This window comes from Sardina pilchardus, chromosome 2 (assembly GCF_963854185.1).
Source record: "Sardina pilchardus chromosome 2, fSarPil1.1, whole genome shotgun sequence".
Lineage (NCBI taxonomy): Eukaryota > Metazoa > Chordata > Actinopteri > Clupeiformes > Clupeidae > Sardina > Sardina pilchardus.
Genome location: NC_084995.1, coordinates 41,101,638 through 41,124,135, shown reverse-complemented (window position 1 = coordinate 41,124,135; position 22,498 = coordinate 41,101,638). Strand labels below are relative to the sequence as shown.

The 22,498-nt window shown below is 39.6% G+C and overlaps 2 protein-coding genes and 1 long non-coding RNA gene across 5 annotated transcripts; 2 read left to right on the top strand and 1 right to left on the bottom strand.

The window, feature by feature from the left end:
* Window positions 1–155: 155 nt before the first annotated feature.
* gpr160 (G protein-coupled receptor 160) lies at window positions 156–1,593 on the bottom strand. The gene has a single exon (XM_062530547.1). The coding sequence runs from the start codon at window positions 1,539–1,541 to the stop codon at window positions 651–653; it is 891 nt and encodes a 296-aa protein (XP_062386531.1). The 5' UTR covers window positions 1,542–1,593; the 3' UTR covers window positions 156–650.
* Window positions 1,482–22,157, top strand: LOC134075083 (uncharacterized). 3 transcript variants are annotated; one of them, XM_062530549.1, is made up of 11 exons: window positions 1,482–1,932; window positions 3,396–3,462; window positions 3,881–4,037; window positions 4,135–4,190; window positions 18,171–18,241; window positions 18,457–18,496; window positions 18,926–18,996; window positions 19,214–19,253; window positions 20,617–20,696; window positions 20,903–20,942; window positions 21,935–22,157. In XM_062530549.1, coding segments are annotated over exons 1-10 (624 nt in total). In that variant the 5' UTR covers window positions 1,482–1,930; the 3' UTR covers window positions 21,935–22,157. The 3 variants fall into 3 exon arrangements, 2 of the variants coding, with proteins under 2 accessions (XP_062386533.1, XP_062386532.1); XM_062530548.1 differs by lacking the exon at window positions 20,903–20,942; XR_009938019.1 differs by lacking the exons at window positions 1,482–1,932; window positions 3,396–3,462; window positions 3,881–4,037; ... (1 more) ...; window positions 18,171–18,241; window positions 18,457–18,496 and adding an exon at window positions 15,462–16,370.
* LOC134058382 (uncharacterized) lies at window positions 6,287–11,208 on the top strand. Its single transcript, XR_009935028.1, has 5 exons — window positions 6,287–9,035; window positions 9,846–9,938; window positions 10,037–10,163; window positions 10,591–10,683; window positions 10,782–11,208. It is a non-coding gene; the product is annotated as an uncharacterized LOC134058382 (long non-coding RNA).
* Window positions 22,158–22,498: the final 341 nt, after the last annotated feature.

The following is a 22,498-nucleotide window of genomic DNA, read 5'->3' as shown; positions in this document are numbered from 1 at the left end:
GTACTGCTGCCATGTGCATTTTCAATCAATGTCTTCAAAACCTTACCCATAAAGCGTTTTCCCTTTTACATGAAATTTTGTCAGCAGTCAGTAAGGCTTCATCATAACAGCTTTTCTTTAAAAAAAATAAAAATAAAAATAAAAATATATATATATATATTTATTGATTTTCAAGGGTTTTTTATCCCACAATAATACAGGACATATTAACATTCAGGATTATATCCCATTGGTACAAAATCATAATTATCATCATACAGACATTTTTTAAAAAATAACAGCTTTTCTTAGTTTCTAGTTGGATAGATATTTAGAAAATTATGAATTATGAAATATAAAATGGTGAAATGGTTGAAAGCTTTTCCTGGGAATTTGCTGATAAAACCTTAGGTGAGTGCAACCACAAACATCGAACAGTGGAGGGCAGCAGAGGGCCAAAACGCAGACATCACATTTGAAAACTGTGCTTCGAATTACTTGACGAAGGAAGTACAGAGGGGCTCTCCGAAACTTTGGAAACTTTGGAAACCCTTAATCAGTTTACCATGATTGTTGATAAGTGCAACCAGATATCAAGTACAACCAGATTTCAAGTACAACCAGTGTAAAACAATTGTTAGCCTCAACATATTTAAACAGTTTGTCACTGTTTACCCATCAGTAAAAGCAAAATTCCACTGGCAGAAGCCATCCGTAAATGTTAAGATCTTATTTGCATTTAGCTTTTGGTAATGTGTGCATAGTGATACACTTATCAGGAAACTGTTGAGGAAAGACAGCCAAGGAACATTCATCATTAAGTGTGATGGCACGTCTATCTGCCATATAAGAATAACTACCATCAGTATTAGAAAAGCAGCCCAGGTCTTAGTGAATGTGATGAGGGCCTGCTCCAGAATGTGTACCCTTGAGTGGTCACAGTTTTGAGACTTTTGTACAGGGCGCCTGTTGGCTTCCTCCATAGCCTTGTCTTTACCGACCATCATCCTAGCGTACAGCCTGATGCAACCCACAGTCATCAGCAGGGCGATGGAAATCTGGGAACTTGTCCCGTTGCTCTGAGTCGGGCAGTGATCCAAAAGCAGGTGAGGGGAATCCTCCACCACTGGGTGGCAGCCAGCCACTAAGAACACATAGAGCAGTGCTGCTGCCCACAGCACGACAGCACAGGCAGCATAATTCAGCTTCAGATTCTGGCTAGTTTGCTTAGATCCAACTGGGAAAGATCCATAATGGTCCAGTCCAGCCGCAAACAACACGGGCCACTGCAGCGCGCTGTAGATGAATCCTCCTATCTGCACCAGCAAACATATGTGGTGGGTTGTGAATCGCACACCGAAGAGGCTGAAGTCCTGCAACCTGTAAATGCTCAGCTCCACGATAGTGAAGAGAGTGTCCACCAGCGTTAAAGAGGCACAGAAGGTCCCCATGAAGCTACCGGTGAGACCCAGGTGGGACCGGTGGACCAGCAGCACCAGGGACCAGTTCAGCAGCGTGTTGATTCCCTGGACCAGCAGTAGGAACGGGATTGAGAGGTCCATGGCAAAGCCAGTGGCTGGTGGCCAGGACAGCCAACTGGAGACTGTGCACTCGCTGAACGGTACGCTTAAAAGGCATAGAGCTTAAAGCCCCACCTCTCAAGGGTCTGCAGGGTTGGGCAAAGGCAAAGACAAAAACGAGGAAACTTAGTGTGAGAAATGAAAATAACCCAATGTCCCATGATAGAACGATGTGGAGACCCTTTACTGACGGAATGGAACATGGATCATATTTGTGGTGGAATTGGAATTTCTGTGATTTTTATTTTATTTTTTATTATTATAGCCAGGGAAAGTAAAAGGCATTTGCTCATGACATCTCTCTCTCTCTGTCTCGCTATGGGATTCAAAACGTTCTTTATATTAAAAAATACAGGATTTTCATACACCCCATGTGAGTTTGAAAACTTTTACACTTGTTCATTCAGTTATGGTTCAACCCTGTTTACTTTTGGTGTGACAGCACACACATGTGGAACTGATTTTCTCAGTTGCTTGTAAAACAACAATTGCACAACAGTGTATTGCTCGAAACAATTAGTGCTACAATTTCCTACAATTACTATTGCATACCTGCAATAGTGCGTATCTTGTTCAATAGCAGATTTTAATGCCAGTAAAACTGTCAGTGCAATCAGGATATCCTCAGGATATCCTTGTTCTCATGAACAAGATAGTCAAACTGCTTTGCCAGTGTTGTACCAATGTTGGACCCAAAAGTGGGTTGCGGAATATGGTGAGTCACGGGGATTGTGGTGAAAAAAAAAAAGTATTGATTTAAAATGCTACTCTATTAGATCTAATGTCAGACCTTTACTTTGATAGACTTGATCGATCTGTATCCCAGTCATTGCCATGGCATGGACATAGACAATGTTGCAGGTCATGTTAGATTTTAGCATGGCAAAATATGGCAAAACGACCTTGAACAGATAATTATCACAAAACCGTCAATTGAACGTTCTCTAATGTCCATTTTTCCAAAAGATGCTATGAGTAAATTATTTTTGAGACTTTTTTTTTTTTAATTAAACATTAATATTAGTTATTCTGAGGCCTAAGGCTATTTTCAGTGTAATTTTACTAGCTCTTTGGTCATTGTAAGGGCCATATATTATGCAAGGCTATATTGTTTTCAAGACAGTATAGATGAGGCTCTGGGAAAGTATGATGTTATCATACTTGTATATCTTACGTCAGCCTTAACTGTATGTCAATGAAAAATGCTGTGTGTCTCATGATTGTTGCATTCATGACACCTGAAGCGGTTGTAGTAAATATCTATTCAAAAGCACAGTTGACCTGTGCATGCATGCCATGATCAACTTTTGATTATTTCTGAAAACCAAGTTAATTTTTGGGCTGCTATTACAATAGAATTTTGCTGCAATTTCAAAACTCGGGAATTACTCGAGAAAGGCTTACTGTACAGAAGAATGCTTCATATCGTCGGGTCCGGTGAGGTCTGCTGTTTATTCTGATAATAGTTTGTCATGTGTTGAGTGAAGTGTTTGTGAGATATACCACCGAGAGTAATGGGTGGAGATGTAAAAAGCTTTGTGTGTAGAATGATGAAATGTGTCATATAAGTGCATATACAACATCTGTGTGAAACATCATATACGTCTATATGACATCTGTGTGATTTATGTGAGATAAGTGCTTTCAACAGAGAATTATGGATGTGAATTTGACACACGACTACACTGCTCAAAAAAATAAAGGGAACACTGGTTTATATTGTAGGCTATAGCATCAAGTCAGTCTTACTCGTAGGATATTGATCTGGCCAGATATGTAACAGAGGTGGTTGTGAATCAGGTTCACCTGCTTTAATGTCAACGAAATTTACTACAGGTGTACTAGAGGGCCAACTGTGAGACGACCCCCAGAACAGGAATGGCTTTACAGATGGTGGCAACTGGTAATTTTTCCATCTTCATCCTTCTTGACTGATTTTTCACTAGTTTTGCATTTGGATAGGGTCAGTGTTACTACTGGTAGCATAAGCCAGTATTTGGAGTCTACAGAGGTTGCACAGGTTAGTCCAACTCCTCCAGAATGGCACACCAATACTTTCCATTGCCAAAAAGATTGCTGTCTCCCACTGCAGTCGGAAAGGACATGGGTCCAGGTTAGCACAAGAATATTATTCAATGTGGTACGGACAAATATTGTACAAATACCATAGCATTAATTCCTGCAGGCGCCCCTGCGTTTGTAAAGCATCAATTTCAATAAACCAGATGAATGTAGCCTATAATTTGCAATAGGATAGGCTCTAAGCCTAGGCTCTTTAATCTGATGTTGATTACCTATAGCAATTTTTTTTTTTTCAAAAGTCCAGCAAAACCCCATCGGGAGGAGTCAGCTCCACCGCCCTTCACTGTGTCAGAGGAGCTGCCCTCGCCAATAATGAAGGGCTACCAATGATGGCCGGAGTGGCAGGGGGGTTGGCATCTGACCCTTTTGCCGCAATTTCTGATGTATTTATAATCGGTATGTATTCATATAGCCAACGAACATACATAATCGTGTTGCTTATCAAAAGTGAGATGTTTGAGTGTAAATTAATTTGTGTAATTTTTAATTGAAGGTAGCAACATTCAATTGCGGGAGCCGGCGACAGAGGCATTCAATCTCCAAGCAGAGGTAGCCTATGTCAAAGCAAGTTGTCACGTATTCTTCTAAATGTTGGCAGGATTTTGTAAAGAATGGCCTATCATAGGTTTCCCCCGATTCTTCTGAATACAGACAATGATGAAACCATAGATATACAGTATATTTGTATACTGTATGTCTACGGATGAAACTCTGTCGGCGTGTGAGTCCAGAGTGACTATGGAGGTGATATGTCTTACCATTCTCACACCTTGAGAAATTGCAGAATAGAAAATGCCTATTGTACGGTGTACATTTTAGGACATCCTCAGACTCAGGTGTCGGACTCAGAAAACAACCGTCATCTTCAGACAAAACTGTCTCAGCGTCAGAAAAAAACTTGTCATCCTCAGACAAAACTATGTCAGCGTCAGAAAAACCTTATCATCCTCAGACAAAACTGTGTCAGAGTCAGGAAAACCTCTGTCAGAGTCAGACAAAAAAGTCTCGGGTGAAAAGTTGTCAGAGTCAGGTCTCGGAAAAAAAGAGTCAGACAAAAAAGTCTCGGGTGAAAAGTTGTCAGAGTCAGGTCTCAGAAAAAATGCTGTCGGAAAAAAAGAGTCAGGCAAAAAAGTCTCGGGTGAAAAGTTGTCAGAGTCAGGTCTCAGAAAAAAACTCTGTTACCATGGATACTCCAAACGAATCAACACGTCACGTGAACTAGCTTGCAGAAAAGAACTTTGTATTAGGCTATATCTAGGTTCTACGCAGTCTATGATTATATCAGAAACAAGCCTGTAGTTTGCTTGCTGTAGCCTAATTTATTAAACGAAAGAGTTGTTTTCTGCCAGCTAGAAATAGTTCACCTGACGTGGTATTCTTCAACGGAGTTTGTTTGTAGTAGCCTATGCTAACCCAGCTGTTTCTAACTGGTAAAGAAAGCATAGCCTATTTGTGATATAATTCGAAACAGTTGTTTTCTGCAAGTTAGGCTGATTCACTCGTTCAAATCGTATCCAGGATATTTGTTGTTGATGATCTTTGTTAAGTCATGAGGTTGCCATGCATAGACATAGTGCCATGGATACTAACTCCGCTGAAGAATACCAGGTGAACTATTTCTAGCTGCAAGCTAGTTCACGTGACGTGTTGATTCTTCAGTTGAGTTTGTTTGGAGTATCCATGGTAACAGAGTTTTTTTCTGAGACCTGACTCTGACAACTTTTCACCCGAGACTTTTTTGTCTGACTCTTTTTTTCCGAGACCTGACTCTGACAACTTTTCACCCGAGACTTTTTTGTCTGACTCTTTTTTTCCGACAGCATTTTTTCTGAGACCTGACTCTGACAACTTTTCACCCGAGACTTTTTTGTCTGACTCTTTTTTTCCGAGACCTGACTCTGACAACTTTTCACCCGAGACTTTTTTGTCTGACTCTGACAGAGGTTTTCCTGACTCTGACACAGTTTTGTCTGAGGATGATAAGGTTTTTCTGACGCTGACATAGTTTTGTCTGAGGATGACAAGTTTTTTTCTGACGCTGAGACAGTTTTGTCTGAAGATGACCGTTGTTTTTCTGAGTCTGACACCTGAGTCTGAGGATGTCCTAAAATGTACACCGTATTGGGTCGTTCATTGTGGAACCCAGAACTTTCTACAGCCATCACAATGGGAACCTTAACCGTATGTAACTGTTTCACATCACTCTTTTGATAATTTATTTTAAAGAGAGATATGACACATGAGCAGGCCACCACCACCAAGTGCACCTCGGAGTCTAGCTCCCCATCAAGGCGTTCTCGAGTCATGAATTTGATGACTTTAAGACTCGACTTGACAAAATATAAAAAGACTTGCAACTCGACTTGGACTTTAACATCAATAACTTGTGACTTTCACTTGGACTTGCGCCTATTGACTTGTAAAAACTTGCTACTTCCCATAAAAAAAAACCCAAAGATAAAAAGATAAAAAGTATGTTGACACGGGCTGATCTATCTCTGTTTATGTGTGTGCGCCTGTGCATGTGTGACAGAGAGCATGCCCTTATTCGGCACAAAATCCAATTAAATCACTTAGATTGTTTTGATTTGACAGCGGCCAACCATGCGGAACAAGCTATTAGTCCATGGGCCAGACAACGAACGTGAATGCGCCAGCAAAATGATACCTAAGATTATTTTGCCTACAAAAATTACGTGGAGACCAACAAGAAACTGATCGCGGTGTGAACTTGTTAAAGGAACACTTTTTTCATACTAAACTACGTTACCTTAACTTAGACGAGTTGATACATACCTCTCACGTTTCAATGTGTGCACTCACTGGCTCTGGAGTGCGGCGCTACTTTGATAGCACTTAGCTAGTCCAGTTCATTCATTAGGATCCAAACAGAGATGAAGTTAGAAGCGACCAAGCACAACTATGTTTTCCCTATTAAAATACAGTTACACAAGTAGTCACACGATTACGAAGTATGGTGAGACAAAATAAAACATGGCGCATTTCTAAGCAGGTAAGAGGGATAACTATATTGTGTGGCGGAATAACACTTGGGAGCACTTAGACTCGGCGCAGTAATATCCTCACTCCAAAGTGAAACTGAAAGTGCAAGAGTGATGATATTACTACGCCGAGTCGAAGTAGGACACAAGCAAAATGGTAACAGTAATTAAATGTTCAGAGTAAACAAAAACTCCTTCAAGCAAACAGCAGGCAAAGGCAGAGCAAGTCAATGAAAGTCAATGAGAGGGTCCTGGACGATTGTGACAATTCCACGGTCTGCTCCTGTTGGCACCGGAGCAAGCACAATTTGCTGTTCCTCGGAAATGTTTCAATTTTGTTCAGCAACTTTCATGAGATTAAAAGAAAACAAACTTTGAGATTTCTCAGGAATAGGTCTATCCCTCCAAAATATTGAGTTTTGTCTTTTTAAAAAGTAATTCATGTCATTAAAAACTAGGATGTTGCAATACCGGGTCATTTACCCCCTCCCCCACCTCTCCCACCATTCTAGATCATATTTATACAACAGATTGTCATGTAGCTTAGTCATATTATACAGGTGCTAGTCATATAATTAGAATATCATCAAAAAGTTGATTTATGTCAGTAATTCCATTCAAGAAGTGAATCTTGTATATTAGATTCATTCATTACACACAAACTGATATATTTCAAATGCTTATTTTATTTTCCATAATTATTACTGACAATTAGGCTAATGAAAATCCCAAATTCAGTATCTCAGAAAATTAGAATATTACTTAAGACCAATACAAAAATAGTTTTTTAGAAATGTTGGCCATCTGAAAAGTATATAACATGGAAAGTACTGTGTGAGCATGTACAGCACTTTAAAAAAAAATAAAGCAAACAAGCAAAAAAACATAACCCTGGCTTATCCAATTGAACAACACAACTATCTGGCATGTTGTTTTCACCTCGAAACACCAACTTTCATGTAGTAAAACTGGCAACGTCTTGGCAATATAGGCCTACTTGATTAGTTCACTGGATTTCGTTGTTGGAGAATGATGTTCTCGCCTGCCAGCCAGTAGTTGTGACGTCACATATAAAATATGAATAGACTTATTCACTGTCAGGGTGTGTCACTTTATGATCTTGACAGTTCAACGACTACTTTCGTCTTAGCCTGTGGTTTTCAGAGTGCCAGTTTGGTCTTAAAGTAAATTGGTTCGTGTGAGTTTTTCCACCACAGTTGATTTTCCACCATAGTTCATTAATTTATTTGACCATATCTACTTCATAGGAGTATCAATATACAGAACTAGAGAATGTAATTCCAAGGAAATTACGAGTGCATGAAAATGCAAAAATGTACAGATAAATCATGTAGATATGGTTACTAAGGTGTTGCTAGGGTAGACATGGTGGTTTCATAGTTTTTGAAAGTTGATAGTGCGAAGATAGACTGTTTAAAATTGAATTAGCTTACCTGATTACCAGATTAGCTGACCTGGCTAATGATTTTTAGCAGTTATGCAAAAATGCTAACTATGCTAACAATGCTAACTATGGTTACGAGGTTGATTAGCTAATTTAGTTGATGATTTCTAGCAGTTATGTTAAAAATGCTAACTATGTTAAGAATGCTAACTTTGCTAACCAGGTTGATTAGCTAACTTAGCTAATGATTTATAGCAGTTATGCTAAAAATGCTGACTATGCTAACAATGCTAACCATGCTAACTAGCTAACTTGCTAGTGAGGACTTTTATTTTGAAACATTTGTTGCTAGGGTATCCATGATGGCCACTATCAGAAATAAAGAAGTTACCTTAGTATAATCATGTTGGTTGCTATGGAAACTGTCATAAAAGCTTAATTTTAATGGTTGCTATGTTGGTTGCTAGGTACGTGGAGGTTTCATGTAGTTGACTGGAGGCATAGTTGATGATAACTGACAGTTGGAGTGGTTGAACAGTTAAATAGTTGAGTATTTTCAATGGTTAAATGATTTAATAGTGTGTTATTGCAGCGAGGACTTTTATTTTGAAACAGTTGTGGACAGAGGAAGTAGTGAAACAGGATCTGTACACTGTAAAAAATGAATCCTGGTGCCACGGATATTACACAGAAAAAATCAAGTATGTCTTGATTTCCTTAAGTAATCACCTTAAAATAATAATGACTATGTATTTTCCCAAATAAATCAACTACATTTACGAGAAAAAAATTCAGAGAAAGTGCTCCCTAAAATAATTGCGGCAAGTTGCACAATTTCTCGCAAGTAAATGTGCAGCCCCTTTTCCTTAAATATTTCAAACATCCTAACTGCCACTTCACAAGTCGTTCACTCTCCACACACACCGCGACTGGATTTGAAGGCTCATGCAGGTCGTCTGTCAACATCGGCAAAATCTACTAATCGAGGTAAGTTCTAAAAGAAATATTTTCCACTGCTCAATCTGTGCGTGTATCTGTAGGTGATATTTTGTAAAATGATAGGAACCGGTTATTCCTTTGATAAATGGTTGGCTAATAAGCTAACATGTTAGCTATATGACGGGGGGATTTAGAGGCTCGTTTACACGTATCTGGATTATTTGAATGAACACATACATCTGTAATAGATATATTTACTGACAGGGCACAAATGGAGTGTTTAAATCCTAGGTAAGGAAGTTATTGGTTGCTTATAGATTTTGAAGTAGCAGCTAGCTGCTAGCAAGCTAAACGGTTTCTGAAACGAGGGGACTGGCGTTTGCAAGCCATCGAAGGAATGTGTTATAAATAATGCAGATTACTATTTGTGTATAATACTCATAGTAAAGAACTGCAACAGATACTGTTTCTCACTCATAAGACCACCATGTCCATGAGGATCGCACATTAAACCTGCCAGTTCTTGATGCTGTTGGTTATGGTTAGCTAGCTCAGTGACACAAACTGTGTGTCGAATGGCGCTGCTGCAACCGTCAAGGTGAGGCTGAGAGATGCCTATGGAGAGCGGGGGTAGGCCAATATATCTGCAAGCGTAGACGACCAGTGCCATCTATTCCATTTACTGTAATAACTCTATTCATCTAAGTATTAAATGGATATGGGGGGAAGAGGGAGGGGTTGTGCATACACACATGTATACACACAGAAATGGACAGGCAGTCAGTCTAGAAGTTGTATCTTGTCGAGGAGGACTACAGTACCATTTATTTATGTATTTTTGTATTTCACCAATTTCAGACTTCCTCCATTGACAGAAGCAGAGAGATGGTTTTGCAAGGGCTGATTCGATACCTGTGTGAGAAACCAGGAGACTTAATCCAGGAGTACAGTGTAAGTATCTGTGATGATATAGTGTACTGTACTAATCTATTCTGGTTTATATGTACAGACTCATAGAATGATCTTTGGTATTTTTGTGTGCTCTACAGTGAGAGGCAGCGGTTCAAGGAGACTTCATCAGACCTCAATCCAACAGAACACCTTTGGGATGAATCAGTGGAAACTGAGAGCCAGTGTCCTCATCCAACATCTGAGAGATGCCTATGCAGAGCGGGGGTAGGCTAACATATCTGCAAGCGTAGACGACCAGTGCCATCTATTCCATTTACTGTAATAACTCTATTCATTTTGCCGTCACTCTGACATCAAATAGCGTTACATATGAAGCTTCAGCCTCTGTATGAACGCTTTTGTATTTTTATACAACATTTTGGAGGCCAATATGCAGACTATTTCATGAGTAGTTTGTGCATGGGCATTCTATCATGTCTCCATTTAGTTTCCTGTGTTATTTATTTATATATATATATATTTTAAATCAACAACAAGTATTAGTATTAAATGGATATGGGGGGGAAGAGGGAGGGGTTGTGCATACACACATGTATACACACAGAAATAGACAGGCAGTCAGTCTAGAAGTTGTATCTTGTCGAGGAGGACTACCATTTATTTTTGTATTTTTGTATTTCACCAATTTCAGACTTCCTCCATTGACAGAAGCAGAGAGATGGTTTTGCAAGGGCTGATTCGATACCTGTGTGAGAAACCAGGAGACTTAATCCAGGAGTACAGTGTAAGTATCTGTGATGATATAGTGTACTGTACTAATCTATTCTGGTTTATATGTACAGACTCATAGAATGATCTTTGGTATTTTTGTGCGCTCTACAGTGAGCAGCGGTTCAAGAAGACTTCATCAGACCTCAATCCAACAGAACACCTTTGGGATGAATCAGTGGAAACTCCAACATCAGTGTGTGACCTCACAAATACGCTTCAGGAAGAATGGCCGAAAATTCAAATGAACACACTCCTAAACCTTGTGGAAAGCCTTCCCAGAAGAATAGAAACTTTTATACTGTAGCTGCAAAGGGTGGACCAACGTCATATGGATTAAGAATGGGATGTCACTCAAGTTCATATGCGAGTCAAGGCAGGCAACTCAGTACTTTGGCCAATATAGGCTAGTGTAGTGAGTAGAACGATGCTGCGGTCGTCTTGGAAGGTCATCTTTTGTATGTCAGGTTAAATGTACACTGAATAAATGTTGTTAATTGAAATACTGATTGTCTATTTGTGTATAAACACCACATACCACATCCTTTGAAAAAATATGGTAACAGACTTACTTTAAACATGCGTAACTGCTCAAAATAAGTGAGGCAATTATATTACGCATGATTTTATCATGTGAAATAAACCAGAAAAAATCAGGGAAATTTCCTTGATTTATTTTGAATATGCTTAATTGCATTGAGATATTTTACACAACTTTTTTTGATATACATGAATAATTTGAGTAAATTTCCATGATTTTTTAAGACTATTTTCTTGAAAATAAAAGGGTTATATTTTCCCCTAATATTTTCAGTCGTAATAAATTGCCTCAATTTTTTCTTGCATTTCCACTGTGTCATTTTTTACAGTGTAGTCTTAAATTAATGAGATGCTTAAAGCCTGAGAGAGAGAGAGAGAGCTGCTGCAGGTGGCCCTGGCCACCTGGCATAAGATTCTAATTGCCCTATTATGATGTCATAATGTAATGTTAAGTCTATGGGAAAATTTTAATAGTTTTTATTTAATAGTTCAAAAAGTATAAAAGTTACAAAGTTGAAAAATACATAGCTGAAGTCACCTAAGTAAGACCTACGCAGCGCAGTTTGAATGAAGTTTCTACGTTAAACGGTTGAAGCTGTGTTAAACGCACAAAAAGCGTTAGAAGAAGAATAATGCCGAAAATAATAATAAGAAGAAACCGGATAACAGTAGAGTGCATTTTCATGCACTCTAATTACATGTAACAGCCCTCTGCCAGCCAATCAGAAAATAGTGCTTTTGTCTCTTGGGGATACAATTTCAATACATTTAGTTTCTTTTAAAAGTTGATATAACATGATTATTGTGTGTGTATTTTTGTATTTTCAAATTGCTAATCATGAGCGCATTTAAAGATTTTTTTTTTTCTTTAAAAAATGTAGCCAGTCGCCCGCATTAAAAAAATGGGACATGAGACTTTGCGTAACGTAAAGCGGTGGCAAGCAAGCCTTAGACTTTCCTGTTAGGTAGGCCTAGACTAGTCCAGCAACACGCGCTGGAGAGATGCATGTAACCATGGAACGAACACAAGTTTACCTGACTGCTGTTCCCGCCTCTCATTCTCGTGAAGTTTCTTCCTTTTTTCAAGCCCTGAATGCTAATTTCGGTTTCAAGTTCATCTTCCTAATGTATGAGGCACTGTCGCTATAACTGTAAACATGTCTGTCACTATAGTTTGACTTAAGGGGAGAGATGGGGAGGGGGCCTTCATTAATTTGCGGGGCCCTAGGCAACTTGCGTATAGTGCATAGGCCTGTAGGGAGAACTGGCCCTGATGCCAGTTGTCCCTCCAACCTCTCTCAACAGGCTGAGTTCTGAAAGTTGGAGTAGGCCTAAGCCTAGGCAAAAATCCGCCGAAGCAGATGTGAGACACTGGTTAATGGGTACAGAAGATGTTTGTTTTAAGTGGTTGCAAAAGGAGGTGCTACAATAAATGAACTATGGGTTCCCATACTTTTGCAAATGTCATATTTTGAGGTTTCGTGAACTAAACCACTTTTGTTGAACATATAATGAAACTACATAATTCTTTATTTATCACAGACACTAGTACAATGTCCATAGCAGAGTATAAAAAACAGACAGAATAAATCATTTTAAAAACAAGAAGACAAAGAGACAAAAACAAAAACAAAAAAAACAACAACCATAAAACAAGACAAACAAAACCATCAAGACAACAATACAACAAGCCATCAAGACAAGACAAAACCACCCATCAAACATATAGGCTTTCTCTCCAATGCCTCCTAAGCTTAGAGGAGTACCTCAAGGAGCTCTTAGCTGGGTTCACTAGAGCTTCAATAATGCTATTGTGTGAGAGATCCAGGCGGCACATGAATTTGTACATTAAATTTCTAAGGACTGCCTCACATGTTGGCACATTGGAGTGGACAAACAAGTAGCTGGCACTAAACCATCTAGGTAGCTGCATCAGCAATCTCATAGTGTCATTATAGGCAACTTTAAGCTTCTGCATAACATTACATACATGATGGTTCTGTCTATTATATGGAAGGTCGGCTTCACAAGAAGTTTGTGAAGTAGGCTAAGAAATTGAAAGTGTTTTGAGCCGAAATGGCATGAAGGCTGGTGGATTGTTTGTAGTGGACCGCCTGGACCTTTGAGCAAAACACTGCAGATTGTTAGAACCTGCTCATCCTGCTGTGGATTGCACCTATGCGAAGTTGGCACCCCATATGATGAAAATATAAACAATATTTTGATTCGTTGTGCGTTGTTTGCAATTGTGCAGGCAAAATAAAACCTGTGTGTCGTTGTCCACCCCAATGATGAATATAATATAGGCTTTAAAAAGTATTTTGATTGTAGTTTGTAGTTTAGTACAAGACATGGCAGTCCAATTATTGGTTAACATCAAATGTTAAAAGATAACATTCAGGGGTGTCTGTTACTGTCTGGTGTGTTGCTGTCCGTGGTAGAAGTTCCCCGGCTCAACTACAGTCTCTGTCCACTCAAGCGTAGCAAGTTCCTTTTATTTGCAGCAGCATATTTCCTGCCAAGGATGTGGGTTTCTTTCTTAGTTCTAGCTTATTTAACTTACTGTGTGGAAGTCTGGCAACACTTATAAAAGCTCACTGCAGGCTATACTCATTAACTGTTCTACAAAAAAGTAAGGTAAGGTAAGGTAAGGTACTTTTATTTTTATAGCGCATTTAACGTGCACTGAGTTCAACCCAAAGCGCTTCACAGAACACAGAGACAGTGCCGAAACGGAGTGGCGTAGTCGCCAGCGTACCCATGACAACACAACAAACAAATTCACAAAATAACAAGACACAATGCCGGACGGAGTGGCGTAATCGCCAGCGTACCCGTGACACCAAGACACACAAGACAGACAAACAAATAAACAAATGTCAAATAAATAATAAAGCAAACAAAAAACAGAAAAGTCCACGTCAACCTAGTCCAATCAACTGCACTCAAGTCAGATGGCTGAGAAGTCCCAGAACAATGAAGACGTACAGCCTAGCAGCTAGCCCTCAATCGCTGGCAGATCCTCAGCAGATGAGATGGCCTGCAGGCCCAGCCGATACAGCCTGCTGGCAAATCGTGACCAGTAGTAGGCTACTATCATTCACAAGGTTGGATATCTGAACGATCATTCACCATTTGTAAAGTAAAAAAATGTGAAATTCACTATACCAAACCATACAAATAATGCAGGGGCTGATCATCTGGGGTAGTGTTACGACAGTGTCATGATGCCACTCCCATGATAATTAGTGGTGGGGATGTGGCTGTGTGTACGTGTATAATGTGCATATGTGTATGAATGCATATGTATTTGGACATGTATTTTAAGCAATAAGCCCCGAGAGGCCGTGGGTTATAGGCCTACTGTATAATCGAACAGTAAAGGGGCATTATAGGCACGACGCAAAGCTGTTCGATTATACAGTAGCCTATAACCCACGGACTCCAGTGGCTTACTGCTTTTCTAAAATGGTTACTATGTCGATCTAGCAAGATTTCATGAAACGAAGGCACCCCAGATAGCAAACCCCTTTGGGCCGGACCCGCATAAAAGCCTCTAGATCCGGACGTAGCTTACACACGGTTTCTGGCTAAGGACCAGGGGCCGGATTCACGAAAACAATCTTAAGATAAATCTTAAGTTGATTCCTAAGAAAATAAATAAGAAGTCCTTAAGATTGTTCTTAAATGCTATTCACCAATATTTTCTTAAGAATTGTCGTATTTCTTAGGAACTTCTTTGTTTTCCCACTTAAGAACTTAGATAAGAATGCCCTGCGCCATTCGTTACACTAAACGCAATCAAACGTGAGTTTTGTTTACAAGTGGCAACCGTTGCTAAGAGGGAAAGTCATGCCTTCAAGCACTCCCGGTTGTCTTAACTTTGAAACGGTAGGCTTACTTTCTTGAAATTTGCCGTTTTTACTAGAAAATACTGCCATTTCCATGGACTTTAGATGTTTAAGAAAGGAAACGTGTTCTACTCTGACGTCGACGTGCGCCGAGTGCTGCGAGGAACCCTTCGGGCTATGCGAGTTTTCAGACAGAGGACGAGCTACCGAAAACAATAGCAGCAAGCTAAAATTAGCAATAAATGGTTGGCTTATATATCGTGAGTACACAAAATAAAGGCTGATATTTCAAACGAGCTGTCTGAAACTGGTATGTGTTCAAATATATGACTATAAGAGGCCCGACTTTACACTGTAAAGTTTTTAAGACAGGTGCAGGGTTGTCTTAAAGTTGCGAGGAAAATTACGAATACATTTAGGATCTTAGTTTTCTAGAATGCCATTTGTTCCTAAGTGTTTTCTTAGGACGCATCTTAAGAAGAGAGTTAAGGAAAAACATAAGATCTTTATTCATGAATATCAAATCTTCTTAAATTTGCTCTTAAGACAAAAGATAAGAAGAAAGCACCACTTAGGAAGTATTTTTGTCTTAAGAAGGCTTCGTGAATCCGGCCCCTGATCTGGGCCGGTTAGACTTTTCAGCTTTAACTGCAGTGCTGTTTTTCTTACGATCAGCAGATCTGGCCCAGATCCACTTACCACATCGGAACCAAAGCTTCCTCAAAGACAGTTCACTGATGTAGCCCACATCTGTAATACGGACCTAGACCACCTTCAAACTATTCAACGAGGCCAATCACAGCCAAATAGCTTACAAACAAAACTTATAACTGATCCTCGCTTATTTCCAGATAATCTGGTAAAAAATCACCCTAGATATGATTTCAAAATCATATCCAGCTAACATTTTTGGGGGGTGCAAGTAAAGTTTTTATTGTTGTTGTTGTTATTGTTGTTGTTGTTGGTTTGTTTGGGCAGCAATTTTCCATGAAAAGGCCACCTGCTTGCTGATCGCACGCCTACCTGGACTATTGACAACTAGACAACTGCTTTACAAATATAATACATTCTTAAAAATATATACAGCATATAAGGTCCATATAAGGCCACATCCGCCTGACAGTCTACCTCCGTTTTGGCTACGGGCACCGGACCCGATCCGCCTCGCCAGCGCGCCTTCATTCACCGGGTCCGCAACGGACCCTGTACGGATGCATACACCGAACGCGCCCTAACGGTTTATTTAATCAGTTTTCTCGCTGATGGACTGCTGCCGAGTGTGAGACAAAACGGTGGCGTCTGAAGGCTCACTGTAAGTATGCTCCTATATGCTTTATTTATGCAATTACCTAGTCTATCCAGTGAAAACGTACTTCCATAACACAAGTTACCTACTTATCTAGCTTTGTTTGCTGATCGATCCGAAAATGTGCTATAATGGCCGGCTGATGGTAGCTCACATTTACATACCAGCTAGCTGCTAACGTGTAGCTTGCGCAAGCTAATTTAGCTCACTTAGTCCTGTCCAACTTTATGAACTTTTTAAAAAATGTATAATTAACTCAATACTGAATTTAACATGAGCGCAACTTGATTTGACGGTAACCTTATGTGTTTACCCGTGAACAACAAAATTTGCCTTGCGTGAGCTAGCATTAGCAGGCTAGCTTGTTGGCCAACGATAACTTAAAGTTGTTACACAAACATCGTTTTTTGTTAACGTTATGAAAGCTTAGATGTTGGACTCGGGAGTCTTTTCTCTCGAGAGAAAACTTAGGCTATTTCGTATGTGTTTAAACCTCATTTCATTCTGGGAGGGAGGCTGATTTCACATTGTTTCCCTGTCCTGATTTGAAATGCTGATTTTAAATTATGAACGACGTTAGCGGCTGGTTCCAAAACGTAAACTAATTGACCCTTCCAGAAGTCCCGCCCTCCATAGTTACTGTTGCTACGCCTGTCAAACTTTCGCACCTTGCCCGTCTATTACAATGGAGGAGACACGGGATTTTTTAAACAAATGTAATTTACAAAGACATCGCACCACACTGAAAGCTCATATTTGGTCACTAGCGAGCTACATCTGTCCTCTGTCAACTACAGTTGCATTTTCAGCTCTGAACAAAACCGTTCATGAGTTATTTAAGCAAAAGTCGAAGGTACGCGTTGTTTTCGATGGTTCCTCCAGGCTAGTACGAATGACACGGGCGGGGGACAAAACTAGCATAACGTTTTACGCTATACTTCCATAACGTCAATATTTGACAACATAACATGATTGGTACTTCAACTAGGTATTATTTTAGACAGAATTGCTGACGGGCTATATACGTCTCGTTGAATGTCTGTTAAGAACTTTTTGCCGCCATCGTGAAACGTATCTCGCGGTTATGGAAATATCACGCAATATGCAAAATTTAAAGTTAGAAAAATACGTATTTCAAACTATATCATGTCTTTATAGTTCAACATGTTATTTCACCGTGATTTCACGTGTTTGGGGGCACCACACATCCAAATAAATGCCCTTAATGGCCCACAGGCTATGCAGTCTCCATAGGTTAACATGGCAAAAACTCGAAAGCTTGCCAGGCCTTGCTTGCCTAGTTACGGGTTGCTAAGCCACGATTGGCCTGTGGCGGTTTTAGGGCGTGGCTCTGGAAGGGTCAATTAGGCAGAAGCTATGCGCCCTGTCACCCTCATGCTCAGACATTGTTGACACTTTTAGAAGGCAGGAACAAAACAGCTTATATTTTGTACACGTTAGTGAGAAACCAACTAACTGGCCTACTATTCAATCTAAATAGTAGAGATTCCTCCCTAACTTGTATTAAGTAAGGGCACAAATTCCGAAGTCATTTGTTTTATGTAGAAATACTGCCGTCTACGAGTTCATTTAATGATGTTGAAAGTTTCTTGGAGTAAGATTTGACTGAAAAGGGACAATTATAGAAGAGGCAGTAGTTGACTTGATGTATATCCTTGCTTTGCCTTGTCACAGACCAGACTGTTTTCAATGTTTAGAATGGGGTGTAATATTAAGTATTGATAAATATTTGGCTATTTCTTTCTGATGATGAGAGTAATGCATATTTATGTATCTGTATTACAGGTCATTCACAATTGGCTCCAGTCTGGTTTGGGGGTCTACCCTAGCTCATCCTGGCCTGCCACCCAAGGAAAGTAAGCTATACAGTTTTACATTTGATCTATTTGACTTTTGGTCCACACATTAATAACACAAATAACCATATGCCTTTGTAAGTGGTGTTACCAGTTCAGGATGAATTGAAGGTACATGTCAAAATACATGACTGCCTTTGTCTGATGAAATAAAAATCCACCTAATACCTCAAAAGCTCTCTAAAGAAATGTACATATATATTTTTTTTTTTCAGAAGAGAAATAACCACAGGCCTCTGCAACTGCTGTTTCCAGGTAAGGATCAAAGCTTCGGGATTCGTGCCCTTATATTTTGTACACATTAGTGAGAAACCGGCTAACGGGCCTACTATTCAATCTAAAAAGTCTTGTTTCCAAGTGACTCTTTAGACTGAATAGTAGAGATTCCTCCCTAACTTTTATAAAGTGTAAGGGCACAAATCCCGAAGCCATTTGTTTAATGCAGAAATACTGCTGTCTACAAGTTCATTTAATGATGTTGAAAGTTTCTTGGAGTAAGATTTGACTGAAAAGGGACATTTTAGAAGAGGCAGTTAGTTGACTTGATGTATATCCTTGCTTTGCCTTGTCACAGACCAGACTGTTTTCAATGTTTAGAATGGGGTCTAATATTGGTATTGATAAATATTTGGCTATTTCTTTCTGATTATGAAAGTAATGCATATTTATGTATCTGTATTACAGGTCATTCACAAGTGGCTCCAGTCTGGTTTGGGGGTCTACCCTTGCTCATCCTGTCCTGCCACCCAAGTAAAGTAAGCTATACAGTTTTACATTTGATCTATTTGACTTTCGGTCCACACATTAATAACACAAATAACCATATGCCTTTGTAAGTGGTGTTACCAGTTCAGGATGAATTGAAGGCACATGTCAAAATACATGACTGCCTTTGTCTGCTGAAATAAAAACCCACCTTATACCTCAAAAGCTCTCTAATGAAATGTACATATTTATTTTTTTTTATTTCAGAAGAGAAATAACTACAGGCCTCTGTAACTGCTGTTTCCAGGTAAGGATCAAAGCTTCGGGATTCGTGCCCTTATATTTTGTACACGCTAGTGAGAAACCCGCTAACTGGCCTACTATTCAATCTAAAAAGTCTTGTTTCCAAGTGACTTTTTAGACTGAATAGTAGAGATTCCTCCCTAACTTTTATAAAGTGTAAGGGCACAAATCCCGAAGCCATTTGTTTTATGCAGAAATACTGCTGTCTACAAGTTCATTTAATGATGTTGAAAGTTTCTTGGATTAAGATTTGACTGAAAAGGGGCAATATAGAAGAGGCAGTAGTTGACTTGATGCATATATTCGCTTTGCCTTGTCATAGACCAGACTGTTTTCAATGTTTAGAATATATGGGAAGGGAAGCTAAAATGAAAATATTCTCTGGATCCCAAAATAATGCTATTTTCTAATGGGGTGTAATATTGGTATTGGTAAATATTTGGCTATTTCTTTCTGATGATGAAAGTAATGCATATTCATGTACAGTGAGGAGAAAATGTATTTGATACCATGCTAAAGTTGCCTAAAAAGAGGAATATAAAATCGTCATTTGACAATTGATCTTAATGTCTTAATTCAAAAATTGAGTAAAAATAAAACCGCTAAGTACGCCAATTTTCTTTGTGATGGAAGAATGTTTCGTAAATAAATAAATGTTCTTCCTAAATGCTAGGGGGAAGTAAGTATTTGACCCCCAATGTAACCCTATGGGAATTCAACACATAGGGTTAACATAGGGGCGGGCAGATTTTTATTTTTTAAGGCCAGCTATTTTATGGATTCAGGATATTATGCATCCTGATAAAGTTCCCTTGGCCGTTGGAATTAAGATAGCCCCACATCATTACATACCTTTCACCATAGCTAGAGATTGGCATGGTGCTTTTTCCAGTAGGCCTATTAGCCTGTTTGATGCTCATTGAGCTCAATGCAAATCAAACAGGCTAATAGGCCTACTGGAAAAAGCACCATGCCAATCTCTAGCTATGGTGAAGGGTATGTGATGATGTGGGGCTATTTTAATTTCAAAGGCCAAGGGAAATTTATCGGGATGCATAATATCCTAGATCCATGAAATAGCTGGCCTTTAAAAATAAAAATCTGCCTGCCCCTATGTTAACCCTATGTGTTAAATTCCCATAGGGTTACATAGGGGGTCAAATACTTCCTTCCCCTAGCATTTAAGGAAAACATTTATCTATTTACGATACATTCTTCAATCACAAAGAAAATTGGTGTCCTTGGCGGTTTGATTTGTACTAATTTTTTGAGTTAAGGCATTAAGATCAATTGTCAAATGATGATTTTATATTCCTGTTTTAGCAGGGTATCAAATACATGTGCTCCTCACTGTATCTGTGTTACAGGTCATTGTCACAAGTCACAAGTGGCTCCAGTCTGGTTTGGGGGTCTACCCTAGCTCATCCTGTCCTGCCACCCACACAAAGTAAGCTATACAGTTTTGCATTTGATCTATTTGACTTTTGGTCCACACATTAATAATACAAATAACCATATGATATGCCTTTGTAAGTGGTGTTACCAGTTCAGGATGAATTGAAGGTACATGTCAACATACATGAATCCCTTTGTCTGCTGCAATAAAAATCCGCCTCAAAAGCTAATGGAATGCACATATTTTTTTTATTTCAGAAGAGAAATAACTACAGGCCTCTGCAACTGCGGTCTCTAGGTAAGGATGAATTGAGATACATTCAACATAAAATATATATAGCCTATATGTATATACAATTCTTTATTCTACATGCTGAAATGTCTGATATTCATGACCGCACACTTCATGCAGATTATATTCACATTACAACTCCACCTCTTTAATTCAGCTGTCTGATTGAAGCCTCAAAATATTGTAAACTAAGTAACATAGTTGGCTAGCTTGTCATAGTCTACTGGTTGGACTGTTCAGTTTCCCCATGTGTGTTTAAGTTTAAAAGTAGAGTAATACTTGTGTCCTTGAGAGAGGCGCTTTTGAGTCTTTTGAGTTGAAAACATTGGTATTGAGATGATCAGTCAACTTGAATGCAAGAGTTTTGATCAAATGTGCGCCGCTTGCTAACCGGATTTTATAATACGCTAATTCAGCTAGTCGTCTTCTATGCATCATTGTTTTCACGATGTGAATGTTTTATCTGGATTGCATGTGCTTGTCTAGGGGCGGGTGTCCATTGAGTGTGCACGAGAGAGAGAGAGAGAGAGAGAGAGCGAGAGAAATCGGGCCATTCAGACATGATATGCGGAATGTATACGGCCACCTGTTGTTCACGTCTTCTTTAGAAGTTCTGTCAATTTCTGTCAAATGCGGCCGCGCCGTTAATGCCTGACTGCGGAAGAGAGTCGTTTTCACTAGCCTTTGAATGTTTCCGTGACTGGATTCACAGGACAGTTGTGGCGGCAACATTACGGCGAAATTACCAGGTCAGCTACAGGAAAGTAGATAGTATACGGATATATGAATTCAGACATCACAGCAAAGACAACCCTACCGTACACACCGTGGACATTGTGGAAATACACGTCTGTCTGAAAACGGCTACAGTTTGGTAAAGTTGCATGCATTGTCTACAAGGAAAACTCCTTCCACCCGAGCAGCGGCAGGTGCATCAGTGCGAGCCTGCCCATATAATTTAGTAGCACACTAATATAACGTATTTTCTTTTTCCATAGGAGCGGTACGCAAGTGTCCAGTGACAGCCCAGGCAACGGATACCGACATTCACCAATGTGCTGGCGCATGACCGAGAAGGGGGGACGTCGCAAACGCCAGTGTGAAGGAGCAAGCTAGATTCATTGATGATCATCATGTTTTGAATAAAGTTTTTTTGAAAAAAAAAGTAAACATTTTCTTCGATTCTGATTAGGGTTATTGGGGTATTGGACTATGTTAGTCGCTGGGTAATTTTCTTAGCCTTGTTTTAAAGACACCAAGCGAGAATGTTAGATTGTTAAATGTGTAGGCTAGGCCTACTTTATGCGGATGTAGGCCTATGATTGTTGCTTCTGACTGTAGGGTAATTAAATATAAGGTAGCCCAAACACATCATAGACTAAACATCATGTAGCCTAACTATAAATGCCGAAAATAAGGCATAGCTGGCATCGATCCGGTACGCGATTCCATGCCGCATCTATACGGAACTGGGCCAGCGCTGTTCCAGTTCCAGTTCAGAGCCGTGCAACGGATCCTGACCACTTCGTGGCCGATGTGCGTTTGGGCACTGGGCCGTGTCC